This window comes from Vidua macroura, chromosome 4 (genome assembly GCF_024509145.1).
Source record: "Vidua macroura isolate BioBank_ID:100142 chromosome 4, ASM2450914v1, whole genome shotgun sequence".
Taxonomy (NCBI): domain Eukaryota; kingdom Metazoa; phylum Chordata; class Aves; order Passeriformes; family Viduidae; genus Vidua; species Vidua macroura.
In genome coordinates, this window is record NC_071574.1 from 3472171 (window position 1) to 3491551 (window position 19381).

Sequence of the window (19381 nt, forward strand, 5' to 3'; positions counted from 1 at the left end):
CTGATAGTTGGCAGAAGAGTTTTGTTCCGGTAACACAGCCCTGGTCTCCCCAGGTGCAGCAGTACCAGCAGGCTCTCCTGCAGCAGCAGATGCTGGCTCAGCAGCGGGCACAGAAGGTGCAGTCCCCTGAATACATCACTTCTCCACAAGACTTTGCACCAGCCTTAATCTCCTACCCCAGGTCGCTCCCAGTGCATGGTGGAACAGTGGCAGATCCTTCCTACCCTACAAACAGGTGAGAATTGTGGCTCAGCTGAGCCTGGGGGTTACTCGTGGCTTATGTTACTAATTGTGGCGAGCGCTGCCAAATCCTTTCCTCAGAAGTTACTTGCTTTGGTAGTAAGAGATGACTTAGAGCAGTTGGACAGTGGGTGTTCGGTGGTAAAGGATATTTTGGGAGCAGAGTGAGACAGTTTGTTAACAGATAAGCTTGGTACAATTTCTTAAAGTATTTCTTCCAGTATTTCTTGTTCAGGGACTTACTGCAGGAGCTGACTGTTAAGCACTTTGCTTGGGATGGTCAGTAGTCTATGTTGAATGAGGTTATGTGCATCTGAAAGGAGTTTCAAATACCCTGTTAAAGAGCTGCTTTGTAGTTGGCCTTGGTGTGCTAGGGCTGCCAGCTCCCGTGCTCAGAGGTGTGACCTGAGTATGTAACACAAAGTACACCTCGGAAGAGTTACAGTCCCTGAGCAGTGGCCCTCAGACCTGCCTTTGCTTAATAAATGGTAATAAATTATTATTTTGGCATTAATTCTTGTGAATGACAGTGTATGTAATAAAAAAATCCCCTTCCTTTCTGATTTAAAAATAAAAGAACCTACAGATCTGTCCAGTTTCACTGATGATAGAAACCAGATACCTATTTGTGTCGGTTCCTATTATGCTTAGTTTAAATTGGCCTTCAGATTTTTTGGGGTGAGCTCTTAATGCACGTTTGCTGCTTCAGTGTAGGATGTGGTATGATAAAGCATGTCTCAGATTTTGACCCTGATAACTAATCCTGTCATGTTTCTCTTCATTTGCTTCCTTGAACTGACTCTACAGGTCAGGTATTCCTGATGCTGAAGCAATTGCCACTTACCCCAAGCAGAACATCAGTAACCCACCTGATATGTCAGGTTGGAACCCATTTGGAGAGGACAATTTTTCCAAGTTGACAGAGGAGGAGCTGCTGGACAGAGAGTTTGACCTGCTAAGATCAAGTAAGGGACGCTTGAAGGCTTACTTTGCTTCCCAGTAAATGAGGGCTCTGTGGTTGCTCAGCAGTTCCAACACCTGCTTGTCCAAGGACTGTGCAGGCTGTGTACAGAACATTCTTTCTGAGCATTTGAGGGCACAGTTGGGCCTGTCTTCCTTTCCTTTTCCTTTTTGAAAACACGTGCAATAGGAGCTCACCGTCTGAAACTGGTAGTTACTGGCTCAATTACTGCAAAAATGGTAGTATCTTAGCTCTTCTACACTGCTTGTGTCACCTTCATTGCCAAGAGGCTCTCAACAGCAGAGGTATGTTGTCAGATGGGAAGAGAATTTTGGCTGCTTGCTTTATTCCTTTCCAGCTTTTTTCTTGCACACCAGAGCAGAAGATTGTGTGGGTCTGATATGTCCTTTGAAAATGCCTGAAAGAAAATTGATCTATTACATTATGTTAATGTTTTGTACTGTCCTTTTTGAGTGGCTACATGTAAGGGCTGGTTTATTGTACTGATATGGCAATAGTTGAATAAACTTTTTCCTCGTGAAGTCAGTTATCTCCATGGTTTTTACTTGGAATTACCTTCTGTTCTTAATTGCTGAACACGTGCTTGTTAGTTGCTCTTCCTATAACTGGTTTTGCTGAGATCAGATTTATTAGTGGGACTTGGAAGATGTGACAATGTTAAAAAACAGATTGTATATGCTTGGCTGTCTGTCAGCAAGTTTCTTGCAATTAAAAGTACAGTAAAGTTGAATTTCAAGTAACTGGAAAAAATACCTTTGCCTTCAGTTGAGTATTTTTCCTATGGATGTGCACATTACCTATTAATCCTTTAGGAAAGTGTCTGGGTGGGTTTGTTTGTGAAACTCTGGTTGTTAGTTTTCCCTTGTATTCTGTGTGGATCGAATAAGATTCCTGTTTTTGAGTTGGGAATGTAGCCTGCACACATTTTACAGTCAAATGTCTCTCTGGTAGCTGGGAAAAATGGCTTATGTACTAGCTGAAATTTAGCATTCCTTCCAAGTCGAAGTTAAGGATTGAATTCAGTAGTAGAATTGAATATCTGTAGGCACGCTCCTTCCAAATGTGGCCCTTAGTCTTTTGAAATAGTGCACTTTGTGAATCTGCAGCAGGTTAGTTTGTACCAAAGGTCAGCACAACAGCACCCACTTTCAGCAGCTGTGACTGCTGGCACTACTTATGCAAGTTGGATGAGATTGATTTGGTTAAGCCACGAGTTTTGAACAAATGCAAGGACCAAAGAAGATAACCAAGGTCCACTTTGGGCTCAGCTCTTCAAGGTAGTTCATTGCACAGGAGAGCTGGGTGTGATAACACACTTGATATGCTGTATCTGCAAAGTAAACCAAACCCAATGGCACAGCTCTGCTCAGTAGTTACCAGCATTTGGGATTTTAGTCACTCACATACAGAAAGTGCAGAAATAACCCCGAGTCACTCCCTTGCCAGCAGCACACTAGATGGCAGCCTTGTCTGTACAGATGGGCTGCCTTACAGCTGCTCTGAGCTCCTGGGGCTTGGTGTCCCTCAGGAGGGGGAGCACTGGTGGTTTGTGTCTGTATGTGCATGTAGGTGCACGTGTCACAGCCTTCAGAGACCTTTTAACCTGGCTTTCTGATACCGAGGGTGCCAAATATCATATGAGCATACTTGGCAGTGTTAATGCCTTTGCTGCAGTCAAAGCAGGAATAATTTTACTTCGTGTTGTCTACTGGTACTTTCTCAGTCTTGGCTGGAATAAAGAGAGATCAGGAGATTTATTGTAAAATTAAGTCTTGTACCCATAAAATTGTCTTTAACTGCATAAGACTTAGTGGAATTTCCTTAGATATGCATTAAGGTTGAAGGCAGAGAGTTCTCTTTAGATGTAAGTTATCTCCTATGAGGGAAGAAAGGTGTTGAGTACTAAGTAACTTTTTTGCCATATAGACAAAAGAGAATTGCAGATGCAGATTTGATCAGTGGTTCTACTTTTCTGTTACTAAAGCCTGCCTTTTCTGTCTTTTCTGTTACTAAAGCAGTTACTAAACTGCTGTCATGTACTTTATAACTCACATACAGTGGTGTGTAAGTTTGTAGTGCTCACTAGTGTTCAAAACAGGAATCCTTTCTTTTTCTTCTCAGAAGCCTAGTTTGTATTATTGAGCTGATGCTTTATACACAAAGATGTTTCTAAATCTGGCAAATATTTTTAAAGCTTACATGTTTATGACAGTAACACCTAAGTAAGTATACAAAGCCTTTGTCAGAGGATGAAGACGTCACCACAATTTTTCAGGCTGGCATTACCGTCAGATTTCATGTGTTGAGGGGCTTAATGTGTGCAGTGATGGGTACTGCTGGGGCCATTAATCACTTCTCTTGTAAAAGGGGATCCAGTTCCTAGGATAGAATACATTGCTTATACTTGGTGAGGGTTTTCCTAGTAGAATGGTGCTGGTTGCAGTAAAAGGTAATGTGCAACTGGATAAATTTCTGAACTGAGCACTTGTGGAGGGCTGTGACACAGAGTGACAGATTGGAGCTCCTGGCTCTTGTTGTTTCTCTGTTGTTGGTGTTGCTGTGATCCTCGGTTAGTGATGGGCCAGAAGTGACATCTGATGCTGCATTTCTGACAGCATTTTGAAGTAGATTTCTTAAACAGCTCCTGTAACCACTTAATCATCTCTGCAGAACTGGGAGCCAAGAAAGCGAGTCTGCTCCTCGCTGGGAAAGAACCCCAGCCCAGCTTTCATAGCATTGCACAAAGGCTTGGGATCACCCTGGTGCTTCAGCAGGGACAGGTGTGGGTGCAGAGCCTCCCAGGCACTCTGCCTGTCTCCTTGCAGTAGGAAGGAGCTGTCCAAACCAGCTGTGCAGGCAAGAGCTGTTCTTCTTACAAGCCTCTGTCAAACCCCCTCTCAGAGAAGATATTCCTCCCTCACCCTGTACAGTGCATAGCTTTGCATAGGTGTAAGTCCTTCTGTTTTTATTTTATTTTACTTTATTTTTTGTTCTGTTTCATTTTGTTTTTTACAGACAGGCTGGTGGACAGGAGAGCATCTTCAGATAAGAATGTGGAGCCACATGCTGCTCCACAGACAAGTCCTCCTGAAGATCCCTTTGGTTCTGTTCCTTTCATTTCTCAGCAAGGCAAGTTCCATCTGTGACATGATTACCTCATAGCTGTATGCATACATACCTGTAGGTGTATGTATCTGCTGAAGTATGCACAGCAGTTCAGTGACCAAAGAATGGCAGGGGGCTCTGCTGCCTCCTAACAGCACTTGGGTTGAGGGGATGTGTTGGTGTGTTCTTTACCTCCAATTAAAACTACTTGTGCATCCAGCTCCTGGTGCCTGTGGAGCCCTGGGACAGACTGTGTAGGGTGTGGTTGTGCTGTGCCAGTGCAGTGGGCATCACCTGGGCAGAACCACAAGTGCTTTTGCTGAAGGGAAATTGCTTGCTAAGGCCAAATTTTGCTACTTCCCTGTAGTCTGCTTCTGACTCACACTGTATCTGTAGTTCAGTTGTCCAGCCAGTTGAAGACAGTAAGCTTCTATGCATTTAATGCACAGTTTTGGTACAAGTTGAGTCAAACACAAACATTTTACATTGTCTATACATGGGGAGGGTGGGCATTCATTATTGCTTTTCAGTTCAGCTTTGACTATGTTTACCTTGAATGGAAGTAAAAGTAACGTGTTATGTGGGCATTGTGAGTGGGGAAACTGCATCACCCTGCAACTTAAGCAACAGTTTTAACATTTGGCTGATCAGCACTTTAGTATTTATTTTGGTACCTTTGACAAAGTAAAGCCTGTGTGGTAGTTGAATGGTAAAAGGAGTGTCAGTCACTTATGGAGCCACTTGGGCTTTGTTGCGAGTTCTTGTGTGATAAAGGTGCCTTAGTATGACGTGTACAGTCTGTTTTTCAACTTTTTCAAAAGCTCAGGTAACATGCCTTAAAATAAATCAGCTGGGGTCAACCTAAGGTAGTATCTGTGTTTTATTTCGCTTTGCTCCTGCATTCTTGGAGACACTCTGGTAGGGCTGCCAAGTGCTCACAAAGGCTCTGGTGCTCCACGTACTGAAGGGTGGACAGGGTCATGCTCTTGTCTTCTGCAGAGCCTTTGGTGAAAATCCCTGTGCCCATGGCTGCTCCTGTCCCTAGACCTGAGTTCTTTCTGCTTGCTGTAGGACTGTGTTCTTAGTTTGTACTTGTGTTTTGCTCTCAGGACAAATTTGCTTTCTATCACCTTGTTCATGTTCAGTAGTTCAGTGCCATGTGAAAGCCATTTAAGTGAAGAAGGGTTTGCTCTGCAGGTGCTATTGGGAAAGGTTTCCCTGGCATCTTCATTCCAGAGGTTGCTTTGACTTAGAGGTAAGCCTGAATTCACATGCAAAACAAACAGAAAATAGCTCACACTCCATTTAAGATGGGGACCATCAGGTACTTCCTGTCCTGCCACATGTTCATACCCTTGTGTTCAGAGGTTACTGTATTGCTTTCCTCACCTGTGATCTTGGAAGTTCATTTGGTTGTTGCTAGTTTTTTTAGATGGTTATAATATAGCTTTAGATTGTAACAAATGTCTTCACTGTGTTTTATCATGTGTTTTATTTTTGTTACTTGGAATCCAAGCTCTAATTCTTGACACACTAAAAAAAAAAAAAAAAAAAAAAAAAAAAGAGTTGCTTCTATTAAGGGGAGGAAAAATCCCCTGAAATTCAGTCATGACTGAAAAACCAGGCTGTTTGAAACCTGTTGATCTGGTTGTATAATAGCTGTGGCACTGGGAAAAAGTGTGCACTTTTCTATAGCCTTTTTTCCTGTGGACTTTTAACTAGCATTTAAACAAGAGTAAATATTGGCTTGGTTTCAAGAAAGGTATTGTTAATTATGTGTTAACTGTGAATTGCACTTAGTAAACAAATCAGGTACAATAAATATTTAAATGTTAACACTGATCTTCTAAAAGCTGGTTTGTGTTCCCCACTGAACTGTTCTTGGTAATGTCTTGAAAAGAGGAGTTGCAAGACAACTAAGAAAAGGAGAAAGCTGTTGACCTGGACATATTTAATTTCTAGCTGAGGACTTTCTGGGGCAAACTTGACAAATGTCCCTCTCTGATATATTGATTTCCGCTTGCACTTAACACTGTTTTGTGACCTGTTCTTTCTGGTTTGTTCCTTGTGATTGTGAAACATGTAACTGAGAAGTGAACCACCTGTGTCCTTTACTCAGGGCATCCAAGGGCAGGTGATGGCTTGGCAAGTGGAACAGAGGTTTGATACCTTGAGTGCAATTCCAGCATTTGCAAGAGAGACTCTTGGATCTTGTTCAAGCACAAGTTTTATTTCTTTATTGTAAGGTGTCTCAGGCCAAATGGGGAGTGTGCTAGCACTGTTTGCCCAGGGCTCTGGCCACTGAGTTCTGACTTGTTGAATTACAGTTACATGAAGTGGTGACCTTATAAACATGGGATCTTCAAAGTAAATAAAACTGACTTTCTTGAAGAGTAACAGTTGTTACTGAAGTTATGTTCTACTGTATTGATCAGAGTTCCAACTCAAAGGTTGGGTTTTTTTGTGCTTGGTTCTCCTTGCTCTGGCATAGGTCTGATGTATAAAGTACATATGTGGGTTGTGGTTGAGTAGAGTCACCCAGAGGATTCCTCCTGTTCTGGAGGCCTAAGGGTTCTCTGCTGAAAGCAGCTCTTCACTCAGTAATTAACTGATTCTGGTCACCTCCTGAGAGAGAGCAGCAAGATGGTGACCATCATGTGTCATCTTTGGACTCACCAACATCAACTGCTGGTAATCTGGCTAAGCACGTGTCACCAGGTCTGTTAACATGTGTCTGGGAAGGCGAGGCAAGGGAGCAGCAGAGGCTGGAACTGGAAGCCTTCGATCATCGCTGGGAAAGTCTGTGGCCTGCCGTGACTTGGGATATTTGCTGTGGAGCTGAGAGTGCATTTCAGGCTGGCATTGATGCAAAGGTCACCAGGAGAAGAAACCTGCAACGGGACGGACTGTAGCTGCTTATCTGTTAGACCTTCTGTGTGTATTTTTGTCCGGTGGGAATGGAGAGCCAGCAGCAACACTTGTGTCCCTTGGCGTGCACAGAGGGAAAGGGGTGTGAAATGAGCTACCAGGTGTTGGGTTCCTCTCAGTTTGGGGAATAGGGAACCACTGTGGAAGCTCTTGGTGTCTCTCATCTTTGGTGTGTATCCTACTAAAAGTGTTTTCACAAGTAAACTTGCTACACACACTACTTTATGCCTGAATTTTTGTGGAAAATAGTAGAGCCTTAAGACCTGAGATGACTGGAAAAGAAGCTTGGCCTGGGAAAGAATTCCCGTGCTTGATCTGATAGAAACAAACCCTACATTGCAAACTTCTTAATGAAAGAGAGAATTAAATAGCCAGCACTGGGGCATTTAAGCACTTCACATGTGGAAAACAGGTCCTGGTTCTGGAATGCCTGAACTGGATGGTGATGGGGGAAAAAACATCTCCTGTGGACAGCATTTTGGAACGAAAGTTTTTGATTCAAGTGTGTGTTAACCGGCTTATGTTGTAATGCCCTTTGTTATTATCAAGTGTTTCAGAAGCTCGGGAGAAAGACACTTTTTGGTGCTCTCAAATGTAAAAAGGAAATGTCATGAATATAGTACAGTTGGCTGGCGAGCTGTACTCAGTGCCTTTGGTCATCTTGCATTTATTCACACTAATGGTTGCGGGATGAATCTGGGCTAGGATGGCCTTTTGCTTCCCTCAGCTTAATACTGCAGTTTCCAGAAGGAATACAAGAATTGAGGTAACACTCAAAGTTACATGGATGGGCTCTGTGAGAAGTGGAGATGTTGGGCAGTGTTGCCTGAAGCTGTTTCAGGCGTCTGGCTCCTGTGGAACAATCTCCATGAGCTGTCGCCTAGGATCTCAGGGTGGGGTTCTGGTTCAGGTCGTCTCATTAACAGTTCTGCTGAATGTTGTACAGCTCATGTGTGCTGTAGATGGGTTCAAGTCACTTTGTTTTTGTAGCCTCTGTGGAAACCCCTTCCGAGCCACTGCAGGCCTGTTCTCTGTGCAGGGACTGAATAAAAGCGAGTCCAGTTCTGTAGCAGCTTCCTTCTGACTTCCAAACTTCCCACACTCAGCAGCCTGGTGGTGTCTTCAAATGGTGGCTGCAGGTGTCTGCCTTGGGTTAAGAGGGGCTTTGTGGTATGGCGTGTATTGTCCCAGCTGTGTGGATCTTGCAGAAAACCAGCCGGCTGTGTGCCAGACACAGTGCCATGGGAGTCATCCAGAGCATTGGACATATCCCTGGGAATCCCCTGCTGCAGTAGGTGCTGCTGGATGTGCACGGCGTCACAGCGGAGATGTGTGATGTCCTGGTGGGAGCAGACATGGGGGATGATTAATCATTCGCTTGGTTTTTGTGTACTGCTTCCAACAGGGTTTCAAACCACTGCAAGTTCTGTACCACAGCTGTGGAGCCTTGGGACCACTGTGCAGTCTGGGCCTTTCAGTGAGACACAGAACTTAAGAAGAAATTTAACTTGCTAGAACTTAAGAAGAAATTACTAATACCAGACCAGAAGAAACAAAAAAGACTTGAGCCACTTTTGGAACTTGAAAAATTGGTTCCTGCCAACAGTTGGTATTGATTGTTTAAAGGTGCCCAGACCTGTGTGCAGTGATCTGGGTGTTGTAGAGTGTTTCAGGTTTAGCTAACTTGCCAGAGTAAGTTCTTGTCAATATCTGTCCTCATTGAAAGCTTTGCTGATATTATTCTGTACCTTCTTGGCTGTGGCTTCAGTTATTCATAGTGCTTGCTGAATGCAGGTTCAGGATATTTCCCTGTGTCAAGATCTTCAACTTCACCTATTCTAGATACCCCTTCCTAAGTGACCTGCAATTGTTCACCCATCACAGGTATAAATGGTATGTCTGGGCTCTGCCAAGGGTCTGCATTTTCTGTCCAAAATGATTTACTGTTTTTTTTTTAAGTTTTTTCAAATCTTGCAACAGTCATGGGCATGTTACACTACTTTTTTATATTGCTCTTTAATCTCTGGAGTCATTATTTAAAAGAATGTCAGCAGTAGTGCCAGGCACAAGTGTGGTATTCTTCCATTTTTGTTGCTCTTGAAAATAGAGGTGATAAGATGTGTAAATCCATTACAGTGTTGAGCAGCTGCTGCCCTGGCTGTTGTCAGAGAACTGGTGCAGATTTAGTTGCAGCCTGCCACTAATCCTTGGGCTGACATGTGGCAAATTGTTATGAAATGATGGTGGCAGTATGTTCCCAATTCCAAGGGAGCTTAAAGCTCTTATGCCCCACTCTTGGGCTATCCCCGCCATACCCTAAAATGAAGAACCAGCAGAAGGCATGTAATTACTGTGGTTGTTAGAGGGAATTCATCCTCTTATAATCCCGTGTCTCGAAAAAGAACATCGGAACAGAAAATTTCCTTGAAGATTGGGATCTTCTTATATGATTAAAGATGTTCCACCTGGAACATCCGCATTTGAGCCAAGAACAATTGTTCCCTACAAGCTGCAAACCTGATTAAAAGTGTGGTAATCTGAGCAGCACATTGCAAACAGATGTTGCCACCAGTGTGCAGCCGTGCTGTGTAAATGTGTATCTGAATATCTCTGCAGCAGTGTAGCCTGACAAGATTGCATGAAATCAACATGACACAACATTTCAGTCTGGAAATCTGTTTGGCCAGAGCATTCAATTGTCATTAAGCAGGGGCTTTTCCCTTTTGGGGGATTGTTTGTGTGTAGTGCTCCATTTCATTTGCTAACTTGATTAGCAGTGAAATGGGGGCAACTGTAGTGTAGAAGACCAAAACTATTCCTATCTTAGTTTAAAATACCATAATTCTAGGGAGGACATTTTTGTTTCTTTGGATTGGTTTTGATTCTTGTCTGATGCAGTTTTATCCCTGTTCCTGAGGTTAACATGAAGCCACTGCAGCTGCAAAGACAGCCGCGGAGATGGTTTGCTCCCTCAGGGTTGGCCAGGTAGGGCTAAAAGTGTGCAAGATGAGTATCTTAGAGTAGTTTCTGCTTGGAGCAGGTGGCTCTGGTTATTTCTGTCCTCAACACACACAGAAGGATAAAGGAAGATACTTGTTCTCTCCTGACACACTCCAGTGTGGGAGCAGTGATGTCGCCATTCTGGAAATCCTCCTTGGAGTACAAGCGTTTTCTTCAAACCCACATATCGGGAGCAGTTGCTGTTCACAGCATCATTTGCTGCGTGCCACCTGCTTTCCAGGTGACATGGTCTATGTAGGGTCATACATGCTGGCTCTGCAACTCTGATAATAGTGAGCTCCTAGCGGAGATTTCAAGTTTCTGGTCACTGTTGGATAATTCCCAGTCTGTACATAATACCTGGACACTGGTTTTGTGCTGCAATAAGCAAGTCACATTGCTAACTCTGGCAAGGAGACTGGAGAAGGAGCAATCTCAGCTGAAGAGCTAGAAATTTGGAAACTTTCTTCAGAAACAACTGCTGAGCTGAGATGCTGTTACTGACTGTGCTGTTAGAATGGGAAAAAGTCTTTTTGCTGTGTCTTTGAGTGGCCTCAAAATTAAGACATTTTGGATCATGTTTTCTCATGTGCAGGGACAGATGTTGACAAATATGCACCTTAAGCTTCCCTTTCCTGTGGACTGCCTCATTCCTGCCAGCAAAAAGGCTGGTGTGTGCTATGTCCAGTGTGCCATGGCATTGCCGTCAGTGAAGCAAGAGGCCACAGAACTGACCAGGGCCAGGACAGACTGCTGTGGGCAAAGTAAAAATCAACACGTGCATCCAACTTTGTGTTCTCGTTGGCTATTCAGTCACTTCCCCTGTGTGTGCCTCTGTCAGCCAGGAAGGTGCTCAGCATTTCCTTGAAGAGTGGTTTAGAGCTCCAAGTACAGGGGGAAAATACCTGGCTTGTGTGTTGCTGTGGATGCGTGTCTCCAGCAAGAGGGATTTCCTGGTTTCATCCAAGTTCCTCTGGAGGTTGTACTTGTTAGACTGAAGAGAGGAAACCTTAGGATGGAAAGGCTGGGTTGTCTTGATGCCTGATTCCCAAGATGATTTGCTGTGTGTTGCCAGCAGGAATCACAGTTGTGAGTAACAGGTGGGTCTGTTGGGATGCTGGAGCAGCTGGGGTGCCCGTGCATGGAGTGTGCTGTGGGAAACGTCCTCTTTGCTGTGCCGTCTGTCTGGAGAGCTCTGGGGCTGAGAGCTGCACTTCGTGTGCCTCTGACAGCCCCTTAGGCAGCTCAGCTGCTCGTGGGAGAGGTGTTCTGTCTTGTCAGTGCCTGTTACAGTTTGTTTTCTCAGGACTCTGACTGTGGCAGCACTTAACAAATAATACTTAAACCTTCTGGAAAGTCAGATATATTAGGTAACACTGTGATTCAGTTCTTCCTTGAAAAAAAAAATTGCCTCATTAGTTGTTTACTGCATATTGAGATGAAGTGCAACGATCTAACCATTCCATGGGACTGTAAACTCTTGTGGAATGGACACAGAGAAAAAGTTTGGGCCTTTTGTTGTGGAAGTGGTGTTAACATCTAGCCTGGAAGTAGTCCCTTTTTCTTTTAAATCTATTTGCATTTATGCTAACATTAGTGTTCCAGTAAATATTGGAGACAGCAGGATTTGGAGGCTAGGGGGGTTTTCTAGTGCAATGTGAAAGCTGTACCTTTGGGAAATCTAAAGTAAGCAGCAAAATAATCCAGATTCTAATTTAGTGGGTAAAGCAAATATGTAGCATTTAAAATTACAGTAGATAAGAATCAATCTGACACCAGAAGGCAAGAAGAAACAGCTCAAAGCCCTAATCACCTGATGGTTTTAGTCATTGTGGTCATCTTGTTTTTAAATCCTTACATGAATTGTATTGCTGCTGTATTTTGATTATTTTAAGTGTAGCTGCAAAGGAGTGAGGAAGCTGGTGGATGAAGAAATCGCTCTTAATTCCCTTTAAAAATGGAAGAAATGGCTCTTGTAAAACTGGAGCATAGAAAGAAAAGAATCTGACTTGGCCTGGAAGTTGCATGTTAATTTCCTTGTGAAAGAAGGAATTAGCTGAGAAATTGTTTGATATATTGCAAGAACAAGAATTATGAGATGGATTCTGACTGAAGGTGATTTTTGGAGAAGTAGCTGAAGATGATTTTTGAAGATGCCTGTAGCCATCCCTAGCTTTTTCTATCTTTTGAACAGATGGAAGGGGTTAAATGTCAGTGTTTGTGTATCAAAGCCCTAAGTGGAAGACATCAATTTTGCTTGGGTGAGATCAGGGGTGCAGTGCAGTGCTGTGGGTAGAGTTCTCTAATGACTGCTTTCACAGGAGCAGTCCTGGCCCCAGTTGCTGTCAGATGCTGTAGATGTGAGAGGCTTGTCCCCAGTGCCAGGGTGCCTGGCAGCCTCTCTGGGCAGAGTAGCACACAAGTTGTGGGCCGTGGCTCTGGGCCTGCCAGGGGGTGAATTCTCGCTGCTGTTACTGGCATTACAGCTAACATTATGCACCCTGTCTGTGGCCAAGAGGACATTTCAAGGGCAAGTGTGCTTTACCCAGTGAAGACTTGGGTGTTTTTATTTTCCACCTTCTCTTTCTCTTCCAGTAGGAATCAGAGGCAGTTACCCTCCTGAAGACATCTCCCCACATCATGGGGCACTGACACAGGGAGAAACTGGGTGTGCTTAGTGACGAGAGCGGTGCTAGTGCCGCTGTGCACTCCCCTGCTCTGCCTGCTCTTGCCATCTCTTTTTTGTACTGCTGCAAAATTTTTACTGCTTCCAGTGTTCCCAAGACAACCACACCACAAAAGACTCATCAGTGATTTGTTCTTTCAGTTCTAGTTGTCAGTGAATAGTAGGGAGGAAGCTGGCATAGGGAAACAAGTAGATAAATTTCCTTGCCATGGAGAAGCTGAGCTGGCAGGTTGCATTTAGACACAAAGCAGAAAGCATTGCTCTCAAACTTGAGGAAAAGCAAGAGCTTTTGTGCCTCAGTTGCTGCAGAAGTTAGAAGGAGCTGCTTTAAAAAACCAGAAAATTAGTGTTTAAATCCTGCTGCCTCCCATTTCCCCAGAGGAGAGTGGCTGTGTAATGACTGGGTTTGAAGAGCTGTGTCTAGAGATCAGCTGTGTCCATTAGCCCCTTCTGTATGCCCCCCAAATACTGGTACTATATTTCCAGGCACCTTGTGCTTTAGAAGTAAAGCTGGCAGCTCTGTCTGTTGATTTTATGTGTGTTGTTTGAAATGTCAAATCTGATTTTTAGCTCATTTCCCTCCCTAAGTACAGCATATATGTTTGCATCAGCTTCTGGGATGTGTGGCTGTGGGGTGTGTGGAGCAAGTTTTGCCTTTTTATGTGTTAAGTTTTCATTTGCTTTTTTCTTTGGACCTGCAGGTTCCCCTGGAAAACAAGTGGATAACTCAGCCAGCAATCAAGGAAATAACTTAGGGACCCCAACAAAGGCTGGAAAACTGAGCCATGCATTTAGAGATCCCCGGGCAGGGAGGAAAAGTGCAGAGGGACACATGACAAAAGGTGGTGAGGAGTCAGAGAGTGATTTTGAATCTGATCCTCCTTCTCCCAAGAGCAGTGAGGAAGAAGAAGAACAGGAGGATGAAGAAGTCTTGCATGGAGAAAATGGGGACTTCAATGATGACAATGATACAGAACCAGAGAATTTAGGCCACCGACCTCTCCTCATGGATTCTGAGGAAGAGGTGGAAGAAGAGGAGGAAGAAAAGCAGAGCTCTGATTCTGATTGTGACCGAACCAAGCAAAAATGTGTGGAAGGGCTCCTGAGCACTCGGTTCAGAGATGGTGTGGGCAGCAGTGAAATCACAGAGCCCAGTTCAGTGCCTATGTCCCTGCCTGAGGTGCCAACCACTCTGATCAACTCTGGCCAAGAATTTGACGTGTTTGGAGCTGTGCCCTTTTTCCCTCTGCAGCCTCAGGCAAGAGAGAAAGTGGACAAAGATGTTTCTTCTCAGGTGGCTTTTCCCAGCCAAGAGCAGGATGACTTTGATGTTTTCATAAAAGCTCCTTTCAGCAAAAAGGTGCCGCAGCGAGATGGGCAGGGGTCAGGAATGGAGCCTCTGCTCTCCCCCACCTCTCCACGGAGCGTGGATATCTTTGGTTGCACCCCATTTCAGCCGTCCCTTGTCCCCAAGTCTGCTGGGAGTAGACAGGACCTGTTTGGGCTGGTTCCGTTTGAGGAGATCACAGGCAGCCAGCAGCAGCAGCAGAAGGTGAAGCAGCAGCGGAACCTGCAGAAGCTGTCTTCCCGCCAGAGGCGCATGAAGCAGGAGGTGTCCAAGAGCAATGGGAAGCGCCATCACGGTACCCCCACCAGCACAAAGAAGGGGCTAAAACCCAGCTACCGCACCCCGGAGCGCGCCCGCCGGCACAGGAAGGCCGGCCGCAGGGACTCCCAGAGCAGCAACGAGTTCCTGACCATCTCGGACTCCAAGGAGAACATCAGTGTGGCCTTGACCGACAGCAAGGATCGAGCCAACCCTCTGCAGACAGACGAGACTCTGCTGGATCCTTTCGGAGCCAAACCCTTCCACCCACCAGAGCTGATGCGCCATGCCCAGCACCAGGGCTTTGGGGACAGCTGCGGGGACCACGGCACAGTCGTGGTGGCTGGCAGGCCGAGGCAGAGCTCCTTGCATGGGGCCGTTCACGGTGGGGATGGGCTGAAAACAGATGACTTTGGTGCAGTGCCCTTCACAGAGCTGGTGGTGCAGAGCACACAGAGCCAACCACAGCAGGCACTGGAGTTAGATCCCTTTGGAGCAGCTCCGTTCCCTTCTAAACAGTAGAGGCTTCCAATGGGTTCCCCCCTCTCCACCTCTCCAAGTCCCTTAATAAAGGTTTAGTGGAGTAATTTATATGGTTGAAATGCCAGGAGCCTGGGTTGTACAGCTTGTTCAGGCTGAGGAGGCAATGGCCTGCATGCGTGATGGAGTTGCAAATAACAGCTGATTCTGATTTGGGTCTTTTTAAGAAAAAGAGAAAAAAAATCAGAAGTGTTGTTTCCTTATGTGAGATGGCTCCCAGAATGAAGTGAGGAATTGGATACGAATCTCTGTCACTGACTTGGGGCCCTGGGACATATTATCATTGTGCACTTTGGTCTTGCCTTTCCATCCCTCTGCCATGTGCCCCAGTGAAGCAGAAGAGGCAGGGAGTACATGGAAAATGCTTCCTGTATGTATAGGAGGCTAATGAACTGCGGTGCTTCTTCGTGTCTCAGCAGACCTAAGAACCAAGACATACTGATATCCAGATTATGTGCTGGAAATAGCTAAGTCTTTGCTTCCTAGGTGAAAACTACCTTTATTAATCATAAAAATAAAGCAGCCACATCCTCAAGGGGCTGTGGCCCAGAATTCCAGAGCACAGCTATGGCTTGGGACCTTGCAGACATCTATGCAGCTGCAGACATAAAAGGCAGATTATTTTTTTGTGTGCCTAAATGGTCAATTTTGAATATTTTTTTTAATAGTAAGTGCCATTAATGTAAAGTAGCAAACTGGAAATGTAGACTCAAAACTAAAGAAGCAGGTGATTTACTGATCTATGAGAAGCCTGAATGTGTGGGGGAGTGAGCCAGCAGGAACATGGCTGGGATTACAGCACTTTGGGAGACTCCTCAGCACACTGGAAGAGGGGCTGTCCTTGGGCACGTGGAGTGTTTCAGATGACTTGCGGAGTTGACTGTGAGGTACAGCCATTGGATTGGTTTGATTACAACTTGGGATTTGTGTCTGTTTTCCTCTTGGGTTTTGATTGAAAAGAAAATGTGTCCTCTCTCAGACCTGTTGGTTTTTTACCACAACAGTTTTATAAAATGACTGTAACCTGATTTTCTTTTAAGGTTTGCTAAATGCACTGAGCTTTGGGGACGCTTCCTGCCCCGCCTGTGTTCCAGCAGGAGCTGGTGCCTGCCGGACCGCTGAGCTTCATTTCACCCCACGGAGCCTTTCGGGAAGGACCCCTGTCCTGCTGCCCAGGACCTCCAGGAGGTCCTCAGGTGATGGCAGGAGGTGTGAACACTGCTGAGTACAGGGTTTGCTTCCTGTGGTGCGGAAGCTGGTGGTGTGTGTAGGCAGGATGGACACTGTGTGCAGAGACAGTGCCCCTCGGGACAGCCCAGCCTGGCTTCCATGGCCATCCTCACAGGGACATGGAAAGAGGTGGCTTCTTGGCTTGTCTCACATTTCTGTACTGCTCCACTGGAGGCTGAGGAGTGGGTAGCTGGCTGTTTGCACATGGGCGACTTCCCTATTTGTGGCCGGGTGTCCTCATGTGCCCCCTGTCACAGGTGAAGTGAAATATTCAGGGTTGTGAGCTTTTTTCCCCCGACGCCTCCTGCTGGATATGCAGAAGTTCTGTGATCCTGAGATCTCACAGTGGGGGGATTTGGTCCCTTTCAGTAGTCACTGAAAACACATGGAAAACAAGTCACGTGACTCTTTTGGGATCAGTTTGTGATCTTTTGGGATGTGTGGGATATTGCTTCCCTTAGCTCTGTAATCTGAACATAGCTCATAGTGATGGTGTATAGATAGCTACCTTCATCTTCCTCAGTTTCAGTTCTCACAGGGTATAAGTGGAATATTCCAGCTGTGCCTGCTTCAGGGTGCCTTTTCCAGGCTTAGGAGTTAAGCCCTTAGGAGATTGAGTAGAAATGTTTCAACACAGGACTTTCCAGGCTTTATTACTGCTCTTCTCACCTGTTTGGTGCCAAAGGCTGCAAGAAGCACATGCCAATTTTTGTAGCATTTCTGACACTCAGGTTAACAGTCTTTTTCCCTTTTTTTTTTTCTCTGTGCATGTTTATTATGAGCTACCTTTCTCAATGTCTTTCAGAGCTGTTACCTGCCTGAAGAGCTCTTGGAACACAGCGAGATGACAAATGGGGCAGTGAGGTGGACACAAAATGAGATGAAAACTGTGGTCCTAAATGTGGCTGGTCCTCGCCAAAGCCAGGCTGTTGCTGTCTTCCCAGTGGGAAAGCAACGGGAAGGGTTAACAATGCACATGGCCCTGGGGCTTGGCTCCAGGGCCCAGGAGGAGAGGTGAGGGCTGTTGGACATGCAGGGAGGAGGCTGGGCATTGACAGACTTGTGGTCAGAAGCAATCAGGTAAATTATACCCCAAGGCTCCAGGCTGGGCTGCAGGGGGTTTTAGCAGAGGGTCTCTATGTAGTTATATTGCAGCACATCAAAGCTGAAGGGAGAGATAAGGCAAAGGCAAGCTGCAGACCCCAGTGACTCTAGAGCTGCCACCAGTTATGGCCCATGATATTTGCCTCCTAATGGCCTTAACAAACCTGGGTCTTCATACTCAAGACACCAATCAGGTTTTTGCTTAAATTTACCTTTTTTTTTTTTTTTTTTCTTTAGAGTTAGTTATTTTATCCTTTTTTATGGTTGATGTGAGATTGGTGCACCCCGCTAAGCTTAAGCTTTTCCTGGTATATGTAGTTTATACACAACTGAAACCAAGTTTGGGGTTATTTACAGCCACTATCCACTATTCAAAGGAGGTGAAATGTGTGACTGTCAGGGAATGGGGTATCCTTTGCTTGTTTTCAGGGTGTGTGGATTGCAATGTAACCTTAGTTGAAATCAGGAAAGCCCTTGCTGCAGTAGACGTGTACATGCTGCCTGTGGTAGCAAGAAGGCAAGGTAAGGAGTTGACACTTCCCTTCCATACAGAAATCCCAATGGGTTTTTACAGCTTCTCCTTCAGCATGCCGAGGGACTGAAGCCACAGGCCTTTTAGGATCAGCTGCTGGAGACAGCGTCTGTCCCAAAGTCCTAAGAAGCACAACCACTTTGTGGCTGTGGTCATGGAAAGAAAAACCAGTTAGTTGTGTTTGCCTCCAGACTCAAAAGGCCCTTAGGTGTGTAATTAATACAATTAATGCTTTGGTTGTCCTGTGTGTGGCAGGGGGCTCTGTGAGCACCAGTGTCTGAAGAAGAAGCTTATAATCATTCTGGGTGTCCCAGTTAGTAAAACCAAGTACTGTGAAAATAAGTTGATATATTTGCTACTGTGAGAAAAAGAGTTTTATCTGGAGTTTTTTATACTATATTGTGTATTTTTATATATCTAAGAGGGATATATATAAAATATACACATGCTCGCACACATCACGTAGCCCTTGGAGTTGCTGTGGTGTTGGTAACCCAGCAGCCACAATCATGTTTGTGACTTGAGTGAATATGAGTTAAGCACCAAGGGTGGCTGCTGTGTTACTGTTCCATAGAGCTTATTTTGAAAGGAAATCAAGGAGATGGTGTGTATGGCTAAAGTTGTGACTGAGGCATCACCTACTATTAAAGAGCATAGAAACTATATTTAAATTGCTGGCATTCAGCTTTTAAGTGCACTTGCCTGAACTACACTTCCATTTCTTGTTAGACTTGGAGTTTCTAAAGCTTTTTTGTGTACTACTAAAGCGAAAACTTTTAACTTTTTTTGTGAAACTGATGTATATCATAAAACCCTTGGAGTTGTTAAATAAAGGAACCTGGTTAACAGTGCCTTTGCAGATCTTCAACACTGCATTGTGAAGTCTTCGTGTGTAGGCTTTAATTTACTCATTATAAGCAGTGCTGCTGCCGAATGACTTTGTAGCTGTCATGAAAGCACCTGTGACTCTCTTAAAACTGTTTTAAGTAGTTGTGTTTGCTGTCCAGTCATCCTGCTGTGCCCAAGCAGTTAAAAATCCTTCAGTTCAGTGTTAGTCCTTAAAGCCTTACTTGCAGAAAGATCATGTACAGTTCCCAATGCCACTGGACTGAGCTCTGCATTTCTGGATGTGGCTATAATGTGGTGTGAACCCCTTCCTGCAGTTGTTTACTGGAGCAGGTTGTTTGAATGCTCCTGGTATTGATTTTACTCTTGGGTGAGCTGAAGTAAGAATGGGAATGGTCAAGAACAGATAGAGCAGCAGCAGGACTCCGTTAATAAAGAGTACTGGTAGTAGGCTGAAAAGCTGAGTTCATCAGCCAATTCAGCTAGAGAGTCTCCCCCAAAAATCCCTGTCTGTGGCACAAGTTCCATGGCTGAGCCATTGGACATCTACTGTTTTGCTGCATGAGAAGCAGGAATGATGTT

At 45.0% G+C, this 19381-nt stretch overlaps 1 protein-coding gene across 3 annotated transcripts in view; it reads left to right on the forward strand.

The window, feature by feature from the left end:
* BMP2K (BMP2 inducible kinase) overlaps positions 1-18821 on the forward strand; it is a 49947-nt gene extending 31126 nt beyond the window's left edge. Inside the window, exons 13-17 of one of the 3 annotated variants that reach the window (XR_008436641.1) lie at positions 54-235; positions 1048-1205; positions 4238-4351; positions 13643-15974; positions 16128-18821. Coding sequence is in view for 1 of the 3 variants with exons in the window: in XM_053974912.1 (XP_053830887.1) it covers positions 54-235; positions 1048-1205; positions 4238-4351; positions 13643-15069 (1881 nt within the window). In the remaining 2 variants the exon portion in view is untranslated. Of the gene's footprint in view, positions 1-53; positions 236-1047; positions 1206-4237; positions 4352-13642 lie in introns of all 3 variants that reach the window. The other 2 variants (XR_008436642.1, XM_053974912.1) reach the window with 2 other exon arrangements.
* The last annotated feature ends 560 nt before the right edge of the window (positions 18822-19381 follow it).